This window comes from Schistocerca serialis, chromosome 6, assembly GCF_023864345.2.
Source record: "Schistocerca serialis cubense isolate TAMUIC-IGC-003099 chromosome 6, iqSchSeri2.2, whole genome shotgun sequence".
Classification (NCBI taxonomy): Eukaryota; Metazoa; Arthropoda; class Insecta; order Orthoptera; family Acrididae; genus Schistocerca; species Schistocerca serialis.
Genome location: NC_064643.1, coordinates 476,958,118 through 476,981,808, shown reverse-complemented (window position 1 = coordinate 476,981,808; position 23,691 = coordinate 476,958,118). Strand labels below are relative to the sequence as shown.

Genomic DNA, 23,691 nt, shown 5'->3' with positions numbered 1-23,691 from the left:
TGCTTTGTCAGTGGTGAGAGGTGCTGCTTGAAATTTGATATTCCCGGCACATTCTTGACACTGTGGATTTCGTAGTACTGAATTCCGTAACGATTTGCGAAATGGAATATCCCGTGCGTCTAGGTCCAAATGTCATTCCTTTTTAATTCCCGTCGTGCGGCTATAATCGGATACCTGAGTACAAATGACAGCTCCGCCAATACACAGCCATTTCATACCTTGTGTACGCGATACTACCGCCATCTGTGTATGTGCCTATCGCTATCTCACGACTTTTGTCACCTCAGTACAGTAAAATAAGAGGGATAAGAGTTTGTACTGGAAGACTGATTTTTTTTTCCAGTGTGCTTTTCGAGGGAGGAACGATCGAGCAATGGTTCTATGAATCCTTCGTCAAAAAATTATGTGTGAACTAGAGAATACTCATTTAGAGTATGTAGCAGAAAATTTCATATGATAGTGAGACTGAAATTGGTTCTATGAGGGTAATATGCAAACGATGGGAGAGCCAACTTGATCAAATCACAGCAAAGCATCATTTTACTGGAAGTTTGAGCCATATTGGCAAATCTGAGGCAAACTAAACTCGGACAAGTATGCGACATTGCTAAGTGTTCACCCTTATGGTGGTTCCAGATAGACGCAATTGTTAACAAAGGCTCTGCGATAAGGAAGTTCGGTCAATGATAATTGTTACTACAAGCGCCGGTGAGCGATATTTACTATTACATATGTAGGGTAAGGTGACGGTGAGTCCATCGCATCTACCGTTTGTCATTGCTGTAGCTACCGGATAAGTAAGTAGGGTCGCTAGTCCTGTGATGAATGTCCATCGCTCGTCACAAGAAGGAGTGTCTCAGTGGGCACGCCAACGCCCAGGAAAAGCTGCAGGTCGGGGCAGACGATTATTATCACGGATGAATTCTTGCTTAGCTTGGAACTTTGCAGCAGACGTGTGTTGTTTTCGCGAGAAGCTGGAAATCGTTATGAGTCATCAGACACTTGAGAAAGGACGAAGCAGTGTCCGAGTGAAATATATTTTTTAGATGAACGCAGGGATCTCAAGACTTCCCAGGGTGAACCATTACTGTACATGTCTACAGATATGGCGTTATTGACGCTTATGTACGAACTTATGCCTGTACAAGAGGTGTTCATTTCACCCTACAAGACGACAACACTCGACCACAGAGAGATCGTCTGTTGGACGAATATCTTTGCTAAAGGCAGGGATGTGCATGAGAGTTTTTGCTCTCAGGCAGTTTGGTACTCTCAGATAGTACCCGAAGAACTGATTGCACTAGGGGCAAATTTTCCATGATAATTGCTGTCTGACAGTTCCCTGCGAGTACTTTTTGTAAGTGTCTGAGATTATTGCGAGAGCAGATGTCGGAAGCTTTTACACACGGCTGGATGAGAGTGTATTTGAGAGCTGAGAGATCAATCTCTATCGTACTTCTGTACGTGAAGGAAGAGGTAGCAATGGAAGAGCGTCGGGCTGCAGCTGCACGTCTAATACTTTTACTGACAAATGAAGGAGAATCCTAAGGAAATGCAATCCGAAAACAAAGGAAGTAGGTTACAGTACGCTTGTTCGCCCACTGCTTGAATACTGCTCAGCAGTGTGGGATCCGTACCAGATAGGGTTGATAGAAGAGATAGAGAAAATCCAACGGAGAGCTGCGCGCCTCGTTACAGGATCATTTAGTAATCGCGAAAGCGTTACGGAGATGATAGATAAACTCCAGTGGAAGACTCTGCAGGAGAGACGCTCAGTAGCTCGGTACGGGCTTTTGTTTAAGTTTCGAGAACATACCTTCACCGAGGAGTCAAGCAGTATACTGGTCCCTCCATTGTATATCTCGCGAAGAGACCATGAGGATAAAATCAGAGAGATTAGAGCCTACACAGAGGCATACCGACAATCCTTCTTTCCACGAACAATACGAGACTGGAATAGAAGGGAGAACCGATAGAGGTACTCAAGGTACCCTCCACCACACACCGTCAGGTGGCTTGCGGAGTATGGATGTAGATGTAGATGTAGATGTAGACGTAGATCCTATGTCTTCTGATATACATTAATATTCACTAGTAAGAGAAAGTTGGAAGACGTAACTGATTGCATAGTGTACTTTATTCAAAGCGTTTTTTGCTTACGTGTATGTAGAGAAGGACACGTAATTCAATACACTTGCAAAGTAGGCAAGCTAATTAGACTCCAGCATTCTCATAAATCCAGTAGCGCAAAGGGAGAATATAGGTGTAGATGCCAGGATAACCGGGTAGTCCACACCCGCTGCTCGCGGAGACGATTCCAACCTGCGTTGAACCGGACATCAGGGGACTGCCCTCGTCACCCACACAAACGTCCTTGCCGCCTTCACTCACTCCGGCACAGATCATGTGTCTGGTGAGATTGCCGTAGGTGGCATTGCACACGGCGGTGTCTATGATTTCGATATCGATGGCCCGGAGTTCAGAGGGAAGGCCGCCGTCAGGGGAAGTGGCGCCCCAGCCGGCGACCGTGGCGGGGCTCGCTGCTGCCGTCTCGTTCCAGCTGACGGATATGACCTGCACTCCGGGACCGAAGACGAAGTGCTCCAACACGCGCAGCACGCAGACGTCGTAGTCGTGGCCATCGTAGTAGCTGTGCCGTCTGGCCAATTTGACGGTGTGCACGTAGCCGCCGCTGCCCCGGCTCCAACTGCCTGCTCGGAGTCGCATATTCTGGACGGCGCCGTCGATGATGCAACGGGCTGTAGTCAGCGCCCAGTAGCTGTTCAAGATGGACACTCCACAGTCGCTGCTGCCGCCTCTGAAACACAAAAGAACGCCTACACTCATTTCCATAAAACAAGTCAAATATAAAAGTGACGATAGCTCATGGTGTTATGCTCTGAGAGTTACTGACATGAAAATACGGTTCATAAAACGAATTGACACTATCTGATCAAAGGTATATGAACACATATTAGTGGACATTATTATGAGGAACACTTTCCAATTAATGACAGGGGGGACACAGTAGCCAGTATGTATGGGGTGACAATTAGTGAACTACAGTAGAGCATCGATTATCCGAAGTAATTGGGCTCGGCTCTGAGCACTATGGGACTCAACTGCTGTGGTTATCAGTCCCTTAGAACTTAGAACTACTTAAACCTAACTAACCTAAGGACATCACACACATCCATGCCCGAGGCAGGATTCGAACCTGCGACCGTAGCAGTCCCATTGTTCCGGACTGCGCGCCTAGAACCGCGAGACCACCGCGGCCGGCGAAGTAATTGGGGGACTGGTTTGTTCGGATAAACGAACTGTACATGTTTATTTGCCAAAAAGAAGCACCGTACAGTACATTTATTCATAAAATAGCCATCTCTTTTAGCATTGCAAAGTAACATACAAAGGCAACCTCAGTAGGAATATACAGGGTGAGTCACCTAACGTTACCGCTGGATGTATTTCGTAAACCACATCAAATACTGACGAACCGATTCCACAGACCGAACGTGAGGAGAGGGGCTAGTGTAATTGTTTAATACAAACCATACAAAAATGCACGGAAGTATGTTTTTTAACACAAACCTACGTTTTTTTAAATGGAACCCCGTTAGTTTTGTTAGCACATCTGAACATATAAACAAATACGTAATCAGTGCCGTTTGTTGCATTGTAAAATGTTAATTACATCCGGAGATATTGTAACCTAAAGTTGACGCTTGAGTACCACTCCTCCACTGTTCGATCGTGTGTGTCGGAGAGCACCGAATTACGTAGGGATCCAAAGGGAAAGGTGATGGACCTTAGGTACAGAACATCTATTGGCCTGACATGTCGGGAAACACTCTATTCCACTCCGTAATTGAAAACGGAAATCACGTGTGTATGTGTACCTCACCCCTCATGGTAATGTACATGTGCGTCAGTGAAAAAGACCAATAAAAAGGTGTTAGCATGTGGACGTAATGTGCTGTTCCAGTCTCTTCTGTACCTAAGGTCCATCACCGTTCCCTTTGGATCCCTACGTAATTCGGTGCTCTCCGATACACATGATCGAACAGCGGAGGAGTGGTACTCAAGCGTCAACTTTAGGTTACAATATCTCCGGATCTACTTAATATTTTACAATGCAACAAACGGCACTGATTACGTATTTGTTTATATGTTCAGATGTGCTAACAAAACTAACGGGGTTCCATTTAAAAAAACGTAGGTTTGTGTTAAAAAACATACTTCCGTGCATTTTTGTATGGTTTGTATTAAACAATTACACTAGCCCCTCTCCTCACGTTCGGTCTGTGGAATCGATTCGACAGTATTTAATGTGGTTCAAAATAGTTCAAATGGCTCTGAACACTATGGGACTTAACATCTATGGTCATCAGTCCCCTAGAACTTAAAACTACTTAAACCTAACTAACCTAAGGACATCACACAACACCCAGAAATCACGAGGTAGAGAAAATCCCTGACCCCGCCGGGAATCGAACCCGCGAACCCGGGTATTTGTGGTTTACGAAATATATCCAGCGGTAATGTTAGGTGACTCACCCTGCATAGTATGTGGCACAGTTTATTAAACAAAAATATATGCATATTACATGCGCGTTTTGCATGAACAATACACAAAGTAAACAAAATTAACGTTTAAATAAATCCTTTATTTTGCTGTATCTAAGCAAGCCTACACGCTTACGAGCAGCTAAGTCACGTACTTTTTTCATTACATATATATGAAACTGGCCACTTTCATCTAGGGCAGCACACAAATGGTCGTAACAGAGAACAGAAGGTGACTGTTTGCACCACGAGAAGCTCTTCTTGGGGGCGCGCACTCCTTCAAACTGCGCGGAGCAGCACGCCTTAACTCTAAGCTGGCGCAGCTGTTGCTATGAACAGTTTTGATACTGCCGCTACTTCTACTGACAGTGCCAAGCCGACAGAAGTGTGCTGATTGTTGAAACACAGCGGCTGGCGGCTTGGCCGGTCAGCAGCGCCTTGTGAAGGCCCCATTAGAAGCAATGTTCCGCCAGCGGTGGCCCAGTGCGGCGACTACTGTGGGAAACTTGGTTTGGGAGTGAGGGGGATGATGGACGGTAGGGTGGGAGAGTAACAGGTGCGAGCCATTACACAGTTCGGTTAAGCGGTCGTTTGGTTGACCGACGTTCGGATAATCGACGCTCTACTGTACATGAAAAAAAAAAAAAAAAACCTAAATTAGTTACAACCCACGGCGTGCACACACTTTATTCAACACGTAAACGTCACCAGAGATATTCGAATTTAGGTTATGACATGTTCGATATGCCTGCCACCTGTGAATGTCAGGATGTGGCTGGGGTGGAAGTGGGGTCTAGAAAAGAACAAGTGGTAATGTTTCAATTCTGGCCGGCAAACTGCCTCCCGTTTTTTGAGAAAACAGTTACTGATTGACCTAGCCGGGGTACATTACGTGAGTTTAGCCGCCTTAATTGCTCTATATATAGACTGAATAACATCGGGGTAGGCTACAACCCTGTCTCACTCCCTTCCCCACCACTGCTTCCCGTTCATGTCCCTCGACTCTTGTAACTGTCATCTGGTTTCTGTACGAATAGTAAACAGCCTTTCGCTCCCTGTATTTTACCCCTGCCACCTTCAGAATTTGAAAGAGAGTATTCCAATCAATATTATCAAAAGCTTTCTCTAAGTCTACAAATGCTAAGATAAGTTGTAGGGTCACTATTGCCTCACGTGTTCCAACCTTTCTATGGAGTCCATACTGATCTTCCCCGAGGTCGGATTCTACCAGTTTTTCCATTCGTCTGTAAAGAATTCGTGTTAGTATCTTGCAGCCATGGCTTATTAAACTGACAGTTCGGTAATTTTCACATCTGTCAACATCTGCTTTCTTTGGCATTGGAATTATTATATTCTTCTTGAAGTCTGAGGGTATTTCGCCTGTCACATACATCTTGCTCATCAGATGGTAGAGTTTTGATAGGCCTGGCTCTCCCAAGGCTGTCAGTAGTTCTAATGAAATGTTGTCTACTCTCGGGGCTTTGTTTCGACTTAGATCTTTCAGTGTCAAACTTTTCACGCAGTATCAATATCTTGTATTTAATCTTCATCTACATTTTCTTCTATTTCTATAGTATTGTCCTCAAGAACGTCGCCCTTGTAGAGACCCTCTGTATATTCCTTCCACCTCTCTGCCTTCCCCTTCTTGCCCAGAACTGGGTTTCCATCTGAGCTCTTGATATTCACACAAGTGGATCTCTTTTCTCCAAAGGTCTCTTTAATTTTCCTGTAGGCAGTATCTATCTTACCCCTAGTGATATATGCCTCTACATCCTTACATTTGTCCTCCAACCATCCCTGCTTAGCCATTTTCCACTTCCTGTCGATCTAATTTTTGAAACGTTTGTATTCCTTTTTGCCTGCTTCATTTACTGCATTTTTGTATTTTCTCCTTTCATCAATTAAGTTCAATATCTCTTCTGTTACCCAAGGATTTCTATTAGTCCTCGTCTTTTTACCTACTTGATCCTTTGCTACCTTCACTATTTCATTCCTCAAAGCTACCCATTCTTCTTCTACTGTATTTCTTTCCCACATTCCTGTCAATTGTTCCCTGAAACTCTGTACAACCTCTGGTTCTTTCAGTTTATCCAGGTCGCATCTCCTTAAATTCTCCCCTTTTTTCGGTTTCTTCAGTTTTAATCTACAGTTCATAACCAATAGATTGTGGTCAGAGTCCACATCTGCACCTGGAAATGTTTTACAATTTAAAACCTGGTTCCTGAATCTCTGTATTACCATTATATAATCTGTCTGATACCTTCTAGTATCTCCAGGATTCTTCCGTGTATACAACCTTCTTTCATGATTCTTGACCCGAGTGTTAGCTGTGATTAAGCTATGCTCTGTGAAAAATTCTACCAGGCGGATTCGTCTTTCATTTCTTCCCCCCCAATCCATATTCACCTACTACATTTCCTTCTCTCCCTTTTCCTACTGTCGAATTCCAGTCACCCATGACTATTAAATTTTCTCCTCCCTTCAGTATCTGAATAATTTCTTTTATCTCATCATACATTTCATCAATCTCTTCGTCATCTGCAGAGATAGTTGGCATATAAACTTGTACTTCTGTAGTAGGCGTGGGCTTCGCATCTATCCTGGCCACAATAATGCTTTCATTATGCTGTTTGTAGTAGCTTACCGGCGCTCCTATTTTTTATTCATTGTTAAACCTACTCCTGCATTACCCCGATTTGGTTTTGTATTTATAACCCTGTATTCACCTGACCAGAAGTCTTGTTCCTCCTACCACCGAACTTCACTAATTCCCACTATATCTGACATTAACCTATCCATTTACCTTTCTAAATTTTCTAACCTACCTACCCGATTAAGGGATCTGACATTCCATGCTCCGATCCGTAGAACGCCAGTTTTCTTTCTCCTGATAACAACATCATCCTGAGTAGCCCCCGCACGGAGATCCGAATGGGAGACTATTTTACCTCCGGAATATTTTACCCAAGAGGACGCCATCATCATTTAACCATATAGTAAAGCCGCATGCGCTCGGGAAAAAGTACGGCTGTAGTTTCCCCTTGCTTTCAGCCGTTTGCAGTACCAACACAGCAAGGCTGTTTTGTTTAGTGTTACAAGGCCAGATCAGTCAATCATCCAGACTGTTGCCCCGGCAACTACTGAAAAGCCTGCTGCCCCTCTTCAGGAACCACACGTTTGTCTGGACTCTCAACAGATAACCCTCTGTTGTGGTTGCACCTACAGTACGGCTATCTGTATCGCTGAGGCAAGCAAGCCTCCCCACCAACGGCAACGTCCATGGTTCATGGGGGGACTATTCATATTCAACTTATATTTTATTTAATTGCTGGGCCATCGACACCAATAAGTGTTTTGCAGAAATATACCACATTCTCAAAAGTACTTCTACTATCGTAGTCATCATTTAAGTTCGTTAAGATAGTACCTGCAGATTTTATTTAATTGCAATCTTTCATTTATAAATTTATATGTTACATTCATAGTTCTTAATTGCCGAGTGATAGAAACCTTCGACCATTCGATTCATGTGTGTATTCTTATCGTATACTGTAGACTCAGCAGTATTTTCCTGTAATGCGGCAACTACGTTTCGCAGCCCCTAGACAACGAAACCAGCCAAAACTTTTCATATTGCAGCTCTGAGTCGGAGGGTACGTAGTTGAGGGCCACGCTCACCATTATTTCATTTTATTATTTGAAAGCCGGCAACAACCACGCATTTCCATACTCGTGGGTGATGCATACGTGTACGAAGTTATATTGACATCCGACCATCTCTTGTGAGTACTTCAATTTTTTTTGTCAGGTAGTGTACATCAATGACCTTCCACGCGATGTGCGATATAGGGAAAAATTTTTTTGTTGATGCCAGCAACACTGTCATCACAGACAAATTAATTTTAGAACTCGTCATATGGAAATCAAATGGAACCCACAAGGATGCTAATTGGATCCATGAATAAAACTTGTACTGAACTTAAAGAAAACAAACATCATGAATTCCTGCTTAAAGAGAAAAATAATTCTGTTAAATTAAAGGCAGATGAAAATTACACAGATTGTACAGAAAAAAATAGAAATTAAGCATTAATTGTTACCTGTAGTTGAATGAGCACACGGATGTATTAGTGAACAAAATATCGTCTGCATGCTCTGTTCTTAGAGTCTTCTCATCAGTGTGTAACATATAATGCCTTAAATTTACATACTATTCCTTTATACATCCAATGTTAAGGATGATATCATTTTTTGGGGTCTCATACACAAGACATGGGCATTGTGTTACTACACAAAAGGGCCATCAGTATAAGAACAAAATACAGCAATAAAACTCCCTGTGCAAATATGTTTAAGTCGCTGGGGATTCTACCTGCACCATGTAAGTATGTTTACCAGTCTGTTGCGCACGTGAAGAAAAACACAAACAGTTATCTCACAAATAACAGCATTCTTCTTCAAGGAACAACCTGTAAAAACACGCAGCATTTACTACAAGGAAATGAAATTTATCGTTAATTTCCCCAGGAGTTTAAAGAGACAGCTAAAATATTAAATATTTTAAATGTTGGTTAAAGCATATCTCTTACACAAGTCATACTGCAGAGTCAAGGGTTATTATATAACACTGTTTAGGGAACACGAAAAACAATAATGTTATTTAATAGTGAACAACTGCCTTTCTGCAGTAAACTATCGTAATTTGGGCAGTGACGAGTGATGTGATACACTATGTCATCAAAAGTTTCTTAACACCCTCTAAAAACATACGTTTTTCATATGAGGTGTATTGTACTGCCACTTACTGCCAGATACTCCATATCAGCGACCTTAGTAGTAATTAGGCATCGTGATAGAGCAGAATGGTGCGCTCTGCGGAACTGACGTACTCCCAACGTGAACAGATGATTGGGTGTCACTTGTGGCATATGTCTGTACGTGAGATTTGCACGCTTCTAATCATCCCTAGGTCCACTGTTTCCGAGCCGATACTGAAGTGGAAATATGAAGGGACACATGGTGTGGTCGTGTTTTTGTGGAGGGGGCTTGCACCCTTTGTTGTTTTGCGTGATACTATCGCATCACAGGCCTACATTGATGTTTTAAGCACCTTCTTGCTTCCCACTGTTGAAGAGCAATTCGGGGATGGCGATTCCATCTTTCAACAAGATCGAGCACATATTCATACTGCACGGCCTGTGGCGACGTGGTTACACACAATAACATCCTTGTAATGGCCTGGCTTGCACAGAGTTCTGACCCGAATCGTGTAGAACACCTTTGGAATGTTTTGGAACGCCGACTTCGTGCCAGGCCCCACCGTCCGACATCGATACCTCTCCTAAGTGCAGCACTCCGTGAAGAACGGACTGCCATTTCCAGGCTAACACAATATTGAATTCCAGCGTTACCGATGAATGGCGCCACGAACTTGTAAGTCATTTTCAGTAAGGTGCCCGGATACTTTTTATCATAAAGTGTACAAATTAATAGCTTTAAAGTTGTTTTGATAAAAAAATATTGCTGTATGTATGAATTCGTTAAATTAAAAAAGCTGTTTCCTTTTTAAATTAAGATAACATAACTACTATCAGCTTCTAAGTGACCTGCAGCCGAATAAACAACTAACTGAAACATCCTGTGGGATACTGAAACAACGATTTGTCGGTCGTTACTGCTAATGAACGAATTACTTTCCTATTCAAGCGCAGAACAATAAGTAAGGCTATTTTAATCGTATTTATTTAGCTGCGCTGCTGCCATCATGCCAGTGCCCACAGTAATGTAGGTAATTTGTGTATAGAGCAGTGAAAGGCATTCGAAGTCATGTGTTCCGGTACGTGAAGCGACTTTCGATGTCACGTTACCTTCCATTCGGAAAGCGGTTGCACTTGGCGACCTGACTTGTAAATTATAGATTGCAGCAACCAGTCGTCCTTTTTAAATATAATTATGAAGATCTAGATTTCGGCTAGAAGCCAGCCATTCTCAATGCTAAGAATACAAGAAGTACATAGTCAGATGATGTAAAAAGTTACAAGTAATCGCTTAACTCATATGGTTTGTCTATTACATACCACTATTATTTTCGCTCAAAGCATGTAAGTCCCCGTTGATTGGGCTTCACCCATAGTTCATTGAATACTACTGTTTGCGGAAGGCAAGCTATATGGAGAACACATCGATTGGTTACATGGCGCCATCTACATAAACTACGTATATAAAATTCAAGAGAAGTAAACCACTTCAAATTTGCATGATAATTAGATGAAATGAAACATAAGCAAAGTTATTTACATTGTAGTCCGACTTATTTCATATTTGCCGGCAAGTAATAAAATTTCCTTGTTCACTCCTTGTAAGTCCGTTATTATTATTAAAACATGTAAATTACGTGAGATGGGTAAAACTTTTTAAATTTTTTTTAAATTTAAAATGTAATTTAAATTACGTCAGATGGGTAAAACGTTTTAAATTTTTTTAAATTTAAAAAGTCATCTAAATTTTGGTGTCTAATAACGTCATGTAGAACAGTGACTTAAATGCTGTTACTTAGGTACACATGAGGATTTAACGAAATTTAGACCTGCCTCTAAGCACTGTACATGCTCTGCACTCATCTATTCATAAATGACTAACAATAAGTATGTGCTAATCAGTCGCAGGTTTATCAGAATTGAATTATCAGCGTTCTCAAACGTTACTGCGAAACTGTACCACTTGTTTCTGTTCATTTCAGATCGTACTTCTTTAAAGCTAATGTTCAGATAGTCTAAATGCTTTGTATCTCTCGAATTTAATTTTTTATTACCTAAGCACACCTGGACTCAGTAGTACGAGCGAGGTCGTTGGCTTGATTCTGCTACTGTTGTCACAATTAACAGGATTAACTAATGGATACATTTGACGTGTACCATATAGTGAGCTGCAGTCTGCTGAACGACAACAGAACGAGCAACCATAGTAACTTCACAGTGTTAAACTACACATGGGAGCCAAGCTAGAGCCAAGCGCTGGGCAAACCAAAGAAGGTAGTTGGGCAAGGACCCAGAGTGTCATACTAGTGGCATCATGTTGGGAACAAGAGGATATAAACATTTCTTGTTTGGTGACGAAAAAGACCACTTGTGGATGGTTGTATCCCACTAATGTTTTTTTAATTAATTGATGTATTCTGGAAATAAAAACGTCTTCGTGAGTTTGTAAGGGGTTCACCACCCTGCTGGAGCAGATTTAATCTCGATATCTATTGCAAATAGATATGAAATATTTAGAGTACTAAGTCTACAAAATGAGTTTTGGTAATTAATATACATATGTATTACATAGTTACAGAGTATATACGAAATCAGTGACAAATTATATAATTACGGAACATACAAAGATAGTTATGAATATTAAGAATCAGATAAAGTGCACATGCACTGTCAATTCAAATTATTGTTTAGCATAAGTCTTTAGTATCTTTTATAAGAAGAAGGTGAGGAATGGAAAGGATAGCATTATGGTTGTAGCACAGTGGGCTGCACATAGCTGCACTGAGAAGTCCGTATCTTTTCACAGAAGCACAACACCAGGTGTGACAACCTGAAGTTCTGTTTTCCGAAATATTAATCAGTGTAGCCAAGACACTGAAATGTAGTATTAATATTTTATGTTGTCCTTTTCGTAGTACATTAGGTACACCAAGCAGTAGGTCTATAATAACATCTCTATCGGTTAGTGTGGTGGACAGCTTGATATGTCAACACCACATCTTTGTAGAATTGATTATTTGTGTATCAACGCAGAATTAGTCCAAAAAATCCAAATACAGTGCTCCATGACCATTAGTATGGGCAGAATTTAGGAAAGTGTCATTAATTGGTGATAATTGGGTCAGAGGTTGAAGGATTGCACGATACATTTAGTTTTATAACATTTTGTGAAAATTACGTTATTGACATCAACCCATAGTTATAAAGTATTATCTGAGTTTCTGTCCCACAACATATGTAAGTTAAGCTCACATGAGCGTTTCATTAGCGGTTTTACATAGATATGTACTTGATTTGACGTAGTTAGTAGATCAAGAATAAATTTTTTATGTTATTCATTTATGTGGCTTCTAGGAAGCTTTACATGACAATTTTACAAATTGTTGTGGCGTTCAAAGGACAAACAGTAAAATTAAAACATTAAATAACTGTAACATAGAAATCATCAGTAGTAATCTTATATATTCTTAGCTGGAGAACTGGTGAATCTCTAACAAATTTTAGAAGGAAAACTGAATTTTGTTGCAGTTATGGTTTTCTAACATAATTTTGTTGAAGTAATGGTTACTTAGCTACAAATTACCATGTTGACAAATGATTCATGGGAAATATTTTGTGGAATAGCATCTAGCCGTGTATAAAGGCCGGTCAGAGGCCATTACGCTGAGATAACAAAAGTCATGGGATAGCGACATGCACGTACAGAGATGGCGATAGCGTACACATTTATAAAAGAGCAGTGTATTTCCTGAGCTATCATTTGTACTCCGATGTGATTATGACCGCACGACGGGAATTAATACACTCTGAACGCGGAACGGTAGTTGGAGCTGGACGCATGGGACATTCCATTTCGGGAATCGTTAGGGAATTCAGTATACCGAGATCCACAGTGTCAAGAGTGTGCATTTCTGGCATTACCTCTCACCACGGGCAACGCAGCGGACGACAGCCTTTACCTAACGACCGAGAGCAGTGGCGTTTGTGTAGAGTTGTCAGTGCTAACAGAAAAGCAACTCTGCTTGTAATAACCGCAGAAATAAATGTGGGGCGTATGATGAACGAATTCGTTAGGACAGTGAGGCGAAGTATGGCGTTAATGGGCTATGGCAACAGACGACCGACGTGAGTGCATTTGCTACCAGCATGACATCGCCTGCAGCGCTTCCCCAGAGGCTCGCGGCTATATCGGTTTGATCCCAGGCGACTGGAAAACCGTAGCCTGGTCAGCTGAGGCCAGGTGTCAGTTGGTAAGAGCTGATGGTAAGGTTCGAGTGTGGCACAGACCCTACGAAGCCATGGATCCAACAAGACACTGTGCAAGCTGGTGATGACTCCATAATGATGTGAGCTGCGTTTGAATGTAACGGACTGGGTTCTCTGGTCCAACTGAGCCGGTCGCTGAATGGAAATGGTTATATTGGGCTACTTGGAGATTTGTAGCCGTTCATGGATTTCATGTTCCCAAACAAGGATGAAATTGCAATGGATTACAGTGCTCCATGTCACCGAGTCACAATTGTTCACGACTGGTTTGAAGAACGCTCTGTACTGTTCGAGCTAGTGATTTGTCCACCCATCGAACATTTATGGTAAATAATCGAGAAGTTAGTTCGCTCATAAAATCTTTCACTGCCAACACTTTCGCAATTATGGTTGGTTACAGAGGAAGCATGGCTCAATATTTCTGCAAGATACTTACAAGGACTTGTTGAGTCCACGCCACCTTGTGCTGTTGCACTTCCTTTCTTTCTTTTGCTACTGCCTTTATCCCACATTGTGCGCAGGGTAAGCACAGCTCAATATTTCTGCAAGGTACTTACAACGACTTGTTGAGTCCACGCCACCTTGTGCTGTTGCTCTTCCTTTCTTTCTTTTGCTACTGCCTTTATCCCACATTGTGCGCAGAGTCGGCAGGGTTAAGTACGGAATTGGCATGGTTAAATGGAAGGGGTGGCCGGATGCCCTGCCTGCCGCCACTCCATACTCCCAAAGATGTCTGTTGTAAATCGTGAAATAGTGTGAATGTGTTTCAAATGTATGCGAGTCTTGTGACTGAGACGGGACGAGGGGACCAGACGGGTATTCACCTAGGAGGATGTGGGGAAACGCCTAAAAACCACATCTAGGCCGGCTGGCACACCGGCCGTCGTCGTTAATCTACCGGGCGGATTCGATCCGGGGCCGGCGCGCCTACCCGAGTCCAGGAAGCAGCGCGTTAGCGCTCTCGGCTATCCTGGCTGGTCTTGAGCTGCTGCTCTACGCCTGGCAAAAGGAAATCATTTATTATATTACTTGAAAATACAGCTCTTCGGTCGCACAGGTAAAAAATTTTCAACTTTACCTAGGTTTCAACTGCTGTAAGGCAGCCTTCATCAGAAGTAAAAAATTTTTACATTACATAGAGTGAATAGTTATGAAATGGTTTAGAGCAGCAGTGCTCACGTTAAAGCACTGTTGCTCTAAACCATTTCATAACTATTTACTCTATGTAATGTAAAAATTTTTTACTTCTGATGAAGGCTACCTTAGAGCTCCTCCTGGCTGTCGGGCGATATGGCGGGCAACCATCAAGTTTGTATCCCATTGTTGCCTTGCAGGTGATCGGGGCTCAATTTGATGCAAGACTAATCACTGGAGACTGCTACAGTCAATGAGATTCCAGGCCAAAGACGTCCCTGGAGAAGTCCCAGACCGTGATAAGATACGAACCTGTCATTCGACGTATGGCCGGACAACCAGGAGTGCCATTTCATTTCACAGCAGGACCCCTTTGGTTGTCACCTGTAGCATCCTTACAGCAGCACGGAACGTCGACGATATTCTACGCCCAGTTTTGTTGTCCTTCATGGCAAGTTATTCTTCTCTTCCCCATTTAGATAGCCGGCTGGAGTGGCTGTACGGTTCTAGGCGCAACAGTCTGGAGCCGAGTGACCGCTACGGTCGCAGGATCGAATCCTACCTCGGGCATGGATATGTGTGATGTCCTTAGGTTGGTTAGGTTTAATTAGTTCTAAGTTATAGGCGACTGATGACCTCAGAAGTTAAGTCGCATAGTGCTCAGAGCCATTTGAGCCAATCCATTTAGAAAATGCCTGGTCTCACACGATTAGAGTTTCTACCGCTTTTCTTCGTGCTTGCCAAACCACACCTAGGCTAGGAAAGTCGCCGGATCGTTCTCCATTTGGGAACATTTGGAGCGTTATTCAAAAATGGTTCAAATGGCTCTGAGCACTATGGGACTTAACATCTGAGGTCATCAGTCTCCTAAAACTTAGAACTACTTAAACCTATCTAACCTAAGGACATCACACACATCCATGCCCGAGGCAGGATTCGAACCTGGAGCATTATTGGTAGGGTCCTTCAACCATCTCGATTTTGACAATATAACAGAATTTGGGACGATATCCCTCCGGAAGACATCCAACAATTCTGTCAATCAATGACATGCCGAAAAACTGCTTGCACAGGGGCCAGAGGTGGACCAACACGTTATTGACTTGATCAATGTGTGAAGTTGTTTCTTTTGAATAAATTATGCATTTTTTCTGAAACTGTATTCATTTGCTTCTCGGTTTATGTACATCGCATCTACCGATTTCCGGTATAAATACTCCTTGTTGCGTCGTTTTTCTTCTTACAAAGAACCCCTTGAGCACGAGTTTACAAGTTTAATCTTTAGTAGAACTCATCTGAAAGAGTTGTATTAACAATTTTTAATGGAAAACTATTGTAAGTAGGCTGTTTAGGTTTTTATATTGGTAACGCCACGTAGCACTCTGTATGAAAATCACTGGCTGTGCTGTATGCAGTCTGTGACTGGTTGGCATTGTTGAAATATACTCTATTGTATTGGGCAGTTGGCTGTTAACAGCGCGTAGCGTTGCGAAGTTGGAGGTGAGCCGCCAGCAGTGGTGGATGTGGGGAGAGAGATGGCGGAGTTTTGAGAGCGGATGATCTGGACGTGTGTCCATCAGAGACAGTAAATTTGTTAGACTGGATGTCATGAACTGCTATATATTATGACCTTTAAACACTATTAAGGTAAATACATTGTTTGTTCTCTATCAAAATCTTTCATTTGCGAACTATGCCTATCAGTAGTTAGTGCCTTCAGTAGTTTGAATCTTTTATTTAGCTGGCAGTAGTGGCGCTCGCTGTATTGCAGTAGTTCGAGTAACGAAGATTTTTGTGAGGTAAGTGATTTGTGAAACGTATAGGTTAAATTAGTCAGGGCCATTCTCTTGTAGGGATTATTGAAAGTCAGATTGCGTTGCGCTAAAAAATATTGTGTGTCAGTTTAAGCACAGTCATGTATAATTTTTCTGGGGACGTTTCGTACTACTACCTGCTAATGACTCACCTCGTGCATCAGGAGGGCGATAGAAAAGAGTGTCTTGGAGGTGCAGATATTAACCTTCTATGAGATGGATGTATTACACTTCACAATATGGACATTGTCGACATGCAAGAAAAGTTCAAAACAAACCATTAACTTGCACCATGAACACTGAATGAAAAATGGCGCTCCACAGAGATCACCAATGTTTGCATCATCAAGATCGATGGCGAACTCCTTGGGAGTTACAAACGGTGTAGGACGTTGAGCTCGGTATCCACTCTTAAAGAATGGATATAATCATATTAGCGTACGAGGTGACGAGAACTGATGGATGTGGTGGCATGCAACCAAATACTAAACAGGCTGTCGTGGAGCTTATCGTGAAACTAGCTATCCTTTTAGATGTAAATGGCTCAAATGGCTCTGAGCACTATGGGACTTAACATCTGTGGTCATCAGTCCCCTAGAACTTAGAACTATTTAAACCTAACTAACCTAAGGACATAACACACATCCATACCCGAGGCAGGATTCGAACCTGCGACCGTAGCGGTCACGCGGTTCCAGACTGAAGCGCCTAGAACCGCATGGCCACACCGGCCGGCCTTTAAGGCGCAGCTGCATACAGTGCGATAATATGTTTTCTAAGCACGGAAAAACATCCAGAAGCTGAACTTGTCCAGTGGTTCCAGGTGGTAAGAATTGCAAAGCCATACACTTCTCAGGAGAGATAGCTTGCTCGAAAGTCGTATGATGTTTGTACGCAGATCAGGAATCAAGTAAAAGTAAGTTATTTTGACCAGACACTCGCCAAAAGCAGTTCTCGTACCATAGTTGTAGTTCTATTACGCCCATTTTCCAACTCAAGCTGTGAAGTAAATATTCCCTACTGCCCTTGCACACGAGGAAGAATCGTAGGGGGCAGAGCACCTCTAACTTTTCGCAGCATAATAAATAATTTTTCAGGCAATTTACCATCCTGATTAACAGTCGACTTATTGTATACGAATGTGTTAAGACGTAGATGTTAGTTGGTCATGATACAACTCTCTTGGTACCAATAATTTCCAGAGTTCCTTTCATATGCATTTCCTATTCAAATCCCGTCTGGTCGGAGTTGAAAATAAAGTCCTTATTGAACGATGGGGTAAATTTGTTTATTTCATCTACAAATTTACGGGCCGATTCCACAGTTCGTTGTGCGTCGTCAAGTTGATGCTTTGTTTGAAATTTCGTTATCTTACGTCTTCCAATTCTGTAGCAGTGTTTGAATCCATGCATCCATCCACTGCTTTCCTTAAAATCACTGAATCTATGTGGTGCGCAATTTGATGTGCATAACATAGTAAGTCACTGTCTTGCACATTCTGTCAACTGTATCCAGAATTCCTGAAACGCACAAACACCAGTTTTTGTAACAAGTGCGCCGTATTCTCCCTTGAATATTCGTAGTTTTTCTTGTGCGCTACACGGTCATATTGCTGCAGACATACATGATATTGTTCAAAATTGTTTTTTACTATGCTACGGATCATCTTCCATGTAAGTAATAATGTTTATTTCTTGTTCCTTGGACGACAGTTGTCCTTTACTACGTTTCACTGGAGACGGGATTTGTGCTAGACACCTGTTTCAATATCACTTGCATTTGCTAAGAAAGTATCGTTGTAACTGTACTCCTCATGTACTTTGTCCGCACAGTCAACCATATACGATACCACACATTCCACTGACACATCTTGCAGAAACGCTAATATTTCATCTACCACATCTTTCTCACTCTGTGAAACTCCTTGGGTTCCATTCTGATTATAGTCAACTTCGGAAAATGTTGTTGTATATACAATGCAATGTTTGTTTCGTTTATCGTTGACGTTGCTCTTCTTTGTATCAACTCCACTAGCAATGTAGCACTGTTGTGAATTACCCGTCGACTAAGCACTTCAACAACGCTGCGTATTCTCACTCTATGCCCACCACTGGATATCTCCAGTTCCGCCCCCTGTTGTCATTAGCAGCCAATATTGTGGTTGCGTGGTAGACAATATGTGGGGCGTCGAGTGCCGTAAACATCATTGGCAATTGTGGTCCCGCAGACAAGGGTTTCCTTGTTAGAGTGTGTTCTAGTCAGCAACTTGGATGCATGAGCTGTTAAGGAGATTGTGTGATAGTTCTCGCACTTACCTGCAATTGCTGTCTTCTGAACTGTGTGAATGATATTTTTCCTAAAGTCTGATGGTACGTTACCACTTTCATAGATTCTACACACCAACCGGAACCCTCAGTTGGTTGTAACCACCTATCGAGTCCAAGATATACGTTGAAGAGGAAAGTTCTGAAGAGAAATCATCGAGCTGCTGACAAGAAGAAGACATCTGAAGGGTTTGAGTCCGTTTGTACCGCAAAACTAGCAAAGGAAACTTAAGACCATTTTCTGTTGCTGGAGACAAGACTTTTCGGCATGACAGTTTAGAATGTGTGATACGCACTATTTGAACTAGCCGAGAGGAATAATATTCATAATTTTAATAGGCAGACCAGAATGGCTTGACAAGAATGGATGGCCGGTTTCTGCAAAAGGTTTGTAACACAGGCTGGGATCTAGCGCGCAGCTTATGCCATGTTTCCCCACGAACAGCGCACTGCTGTTGGCGAGGATGGAAATAACTATTAATACGAAAACAGTGCCTAGAAATTTTGTGGATTACTTTTCTTACCGCCTAATAATTAAATTTTCTTGAAAAAATTATCATTATATTATGTAGGATAATGGAATGTAGTCGAATTAAGTCGGGCGATGCTGAGGAAATTAGATTAGGAAATGAGACAGTTAAAGTAGTAAAGGAGTTTTGCTATTTGGCAGAAAAATAACTGATGATGGTCGAAGTAGAGAGGATATAAAATGTAGACAGGCAATGGCAAGGAAAGCGTTTCTGTAGAAGAGAAATTTGTTAACATCGAGTATTGATTGAAGTGTCAGGAAGTCGTTTTTGAAAGTATTTGTATGGAGTGTAGCCATGTATGGAAGTGAAACATGGACGATAAATAGTTTAGACAAGAAGAGAATAGAAGCTTTCGAAATGTGGTGCTACAGAAGAATGCTGAAGATTAGATGGGTAGATCACATAACTAATGAGGAGGTATTGAATAGTACTGGGGAGGAGTTTGTGGCACAGCTTAACTGGAAGAAGGGATCGTTTCGTAGGACATGTTCTGAGGCATCAAGGGATCACCAATTTAGTACTGGAGGGCAGCGTGGACGGTAAAAATCGTAGAGGGAGACCAATAGAGGAATACACTAAGGATATAGGCTGCAGTAGGTACTGGGAGATGAAGAGGCTTGCACAGGATAGAGTAGCATGGAGAGCTGCATCAAACCAGTCTCAGGACTGAAGACCACAACAACAACATATTATGTAGTTAATATTTTACTCTGAACATGTAATTTTTACTATAAATAAGTTATTTTTTCTCTGAATATACGTTTTTAAAGTTTAAAATTGTTTTCTCAACTTATTTAACCCTTTTCAGCTATGGAGCCATTAAGCCCCCTCCCGTCGAGTGCAATGGCGACTAGAGTACTTTTTAGATTTACTGATTATTTAGGAACTTTGCTTTTGTCCAGTGAGAATGAAAAAAATCGGATATGGAGAACGATAGTGTGACTGTACACACTGTTATTTTGGAGTTTCTAGATCAATTTAAACCTAGTTAAAAAATCCCCAAAACTTGAGCTGTCCGTTACGCCCACCCTTCGCCTGTATTAAAAACCGATTTCCATGCATTACTGATAACTGCTGATCATCCAGAATATTATGATCAGTCAGATAATACATCAGCAAAATACTAAAGCAACAGAAACTTACAAGACCGAAAGCAATTTAAGTAGGAAAGAGCAGTCACATAAAAGAGAAAATGTCTGGACTTTCTTAATTAATTAAATTTAAATCAAGGTACAATTTTGGAACGAGACAGGATTTCTTAACGGCCATTAGTATCAACAACAACCAGAGAGGGAAAGGATGTGATGCACAATCCATGTAACAACTGGTCCGTGCTAAAGAAAGAATGAATGAAATAATGACCTTGGCTACAAGGTTATCAAATAATTACTGTTTTAACATGAAACTTCCTGTTCAAATCGAAAACCCGAGTGTGATAAAGCGCTTTGCGCAACTCAATCCAAGACATTAGTTGCAGAAGTGAACCTGGCGCCAAGTGACAAAATTTCGCAACTTTCGTGAACTTTCCGCCAGGACAGAGACTGACTAAAGTGTACACTATTAGGACGTACCCGAACTCTATCGCCAAAATTTCGGTTGTTATTCAAGCACATTTTCTGGGTATTTCGATGTAAGGAACGTACGGCATCCGGTGGCTATTACAGAGTATCTGTAATTCTTTTCATTTCTTACTCTAATTTATCTTGATATTTGTACTGCCCTCAAAATACGTGATCCAGTCACATTAATGTGACCACCTATCAGAAACATGAATAACAGCCTTTTGCAGTGCGAGACGTTCAGGAATAGAGTCAGTGAGGCTATGGAAGGTACCGACAGGGATGTGGTGCCACGCCGGCTCCAGTGCAGTGGCCAGCTGCGCTAGGCTTCGTGGTTGAAGGCCTATGGGTCGAACAGCCCGATTGAGGTGGTCTCGCATATTCTCGAATGGGTTTAAATTGGAGGAGTTTGGTGGCTATAGGAATAGAGTAGATTCGTCCTGGTGCTCTTCGAAGCACGTACGTACAGTGAGAGCTGTGTGACATGTTGCATTGTCCTGCTGGTAGAGGTCATCGTGCCAAAGGAAAACAAACTGCATGTAGGAGTGGACATGGCCCCAAAGGATAGATGCGTATTTGTGGAGATACACTGCACCTCCCAAAATGACGAGATCACCCGGCGAATGTCCGCCTCTGTAGCGTAGCGGTAGCGTTTGCGCCTACCACGCATGGGGCCCGGGTTCGATTCCCGGCAGGGCACTGGGGTGTTGTGTGTCTTTCATCGTCATTGACCCGCAAGTCGCCGAAGTGGCGTCAACTAAAAAGGACTTGCAATACGGCTGCCGAATGGGACCTCCCGGTCAACAATGCCATACGATCATTTTTTTTTTTTACCCAGGGAATGCCACGAAAACATTGCCCAGACCACAACGCTCCCTTCTGTTTGCAGGTTGTTTGTTTTTACACGTTTCACGCCGTACAAGCCAACGTCTGCGCAATTAGTTGCTCAACAGTTGCACGATTATTTACCCGTACGTATCTCCGCAGCTGTCGTTAACCCCTGTCATCTATGGCCCCGTGGTGCACCACAACTACCTCGGCGCCGACTGTGGATAGAGCCATTCTGTCGTGCACAGTATTCTTTAACCGCTTTAACCCCGGCAGCACGCGAACAGCTTACGAACTGTCATTTCGGAAATGCTTCCACCCTTGGCCCGAAACCGGATGATCACGCTTTTTGGGACCTAAGACAAATCGCTCTGTTCCCGCATTACGACAATGCATTGTTTTCCGCGTCCGCTAGACACTCTCCATACGCCGTCCTCTGCTAGTGCTACCACCTGCCGACTGTGAGTGATTACTGTCCGTTGACGTCGAATGTATGAGGTGGTCACATCAGTGTGACTGGACAGCGTATCTGCAAAAGGGTGAAATTGTCGACGGCACACGCTGGCATCTTGTTTGGAAACGAAGTTGTTCGATTCTCCCACGGTGTTTGCAGCTGTCAATTGTAATGCCCACTTCATCATTTGCCCACAAGCCTACCTCCATTACTGCTCGGTTATATGTCACGTTTGTTATTCCGGCAGTGTTAGTTGGATGTCAACAGTGATAAACAGCTGTATGGGTAGGTTTACCAGTGAAGAAATGACCGTTATACACCTCTTGTATGGGTCCAGTAAATGAAACGGAAGAGCTACACGACGTCGCCATGGCTGAGCTGTTCTCGCAGCAAAGACAATCACTTCATATTTCCCTTCTACGTAGGGGCATACGTAAATCAGATTCTTTCGTGTCATTGAAATCGAGTAATGCAGGCGTTTTTACTGTTATGGAGATGTTATTACAGATGCGAAGGTGATTGGGGTGCAAATGATTAATTGGTTAATCAGCTAGCAGGGATGACTTGTTCCTAATGCCTAAATAATCATGTCTCTGAACAATCTCCGAAATTTTGTCCATGAGGTTCGGGTTCATCCTGCATACTCTTATCTTTTTTCTCAAACAACAGCAACAGATGTACGTCAAATACGTGATGGACGTTAATACAGTGTAGCAACATGTGTCGTTTAGTACTGAAAATTTATTTAACAATTGAATTTTCTTCGTTGATGAAATAAGCAAGCCCTTTAGAATCAGATAGATAAATTACGTATTTTCCCGGTATTTCCGATACTTTTCTCATGTCTGGAACTGTGTACTTTCGACGACATTGTTGTTAGGACGTTTCTGGGCGGATCTCGTTCTTGAGCCTTTCCCTAACTTTCCAGCTTATGGAAAGCTTATTCGTACATTAGCAACCACATATTGTTCTACAAAAACTCCTTCCATTCATATGATGCGAATTTTTTAACCTTTATGACTCTGTGTCACCCACAACCATGGAACATGCTGTACAGTCACTTACTTTCGTGTAAACGAATAGTAACAATTATTTCGCAACCTAATGGATACATTAATTTATTTCGAAAATAACAGTCAGTTCGTTAAGTGCCTCTCAACATTCAAAAAATAATGAAAGCTTAACGACATTCCCTACGAATCATGTAGGGACACGAAGAGCCGCATTTTGGTGTGCTAGATGCCGGTTTACGTCCCAGCATGGAGATGCCTGTCACCGTTCGTTGGAAATGACATCTTGCTTTTGAAATGCCTTGTGCTTGTGTAAACTGGACAGATTCTTTCGGGGTATCTGTGAAGAACTGAGCCTGAAATTAACAAAACGAAAAATAAATCATCTCTTAAAAAAGTGCTGCGAACTTCATTTTCGATGTAAGTTTGTCGAGCAGGGCAAGAAATCA

General features: G+C 42.3%; 1 protein-coding gene across 1 annotated transcript in view; it reads right to left on the bottom strand.

Moving 5' to 3' along the window:
* Positions 1 to 2,214: 2,214 nt before the first annotated feature.
* LOC126484939 (trypsin alpha-3-like) overlaps positions 2,215 to 23,691 on the bottom strand; it is a 30,997-nt gene continuing 9,520 nt past the window's right edge. Inside the window, exon 2 of the mRNA XM_050108540.1 lies at positions 2,215 to 2,818. Within this exon, the coding sequence (XP_049964497.1) occupies positions 2,215 to 2,818 (604 nt within the window). The remainder of the gene's footprint in view (positions 2,819 to 23,691) is intronic.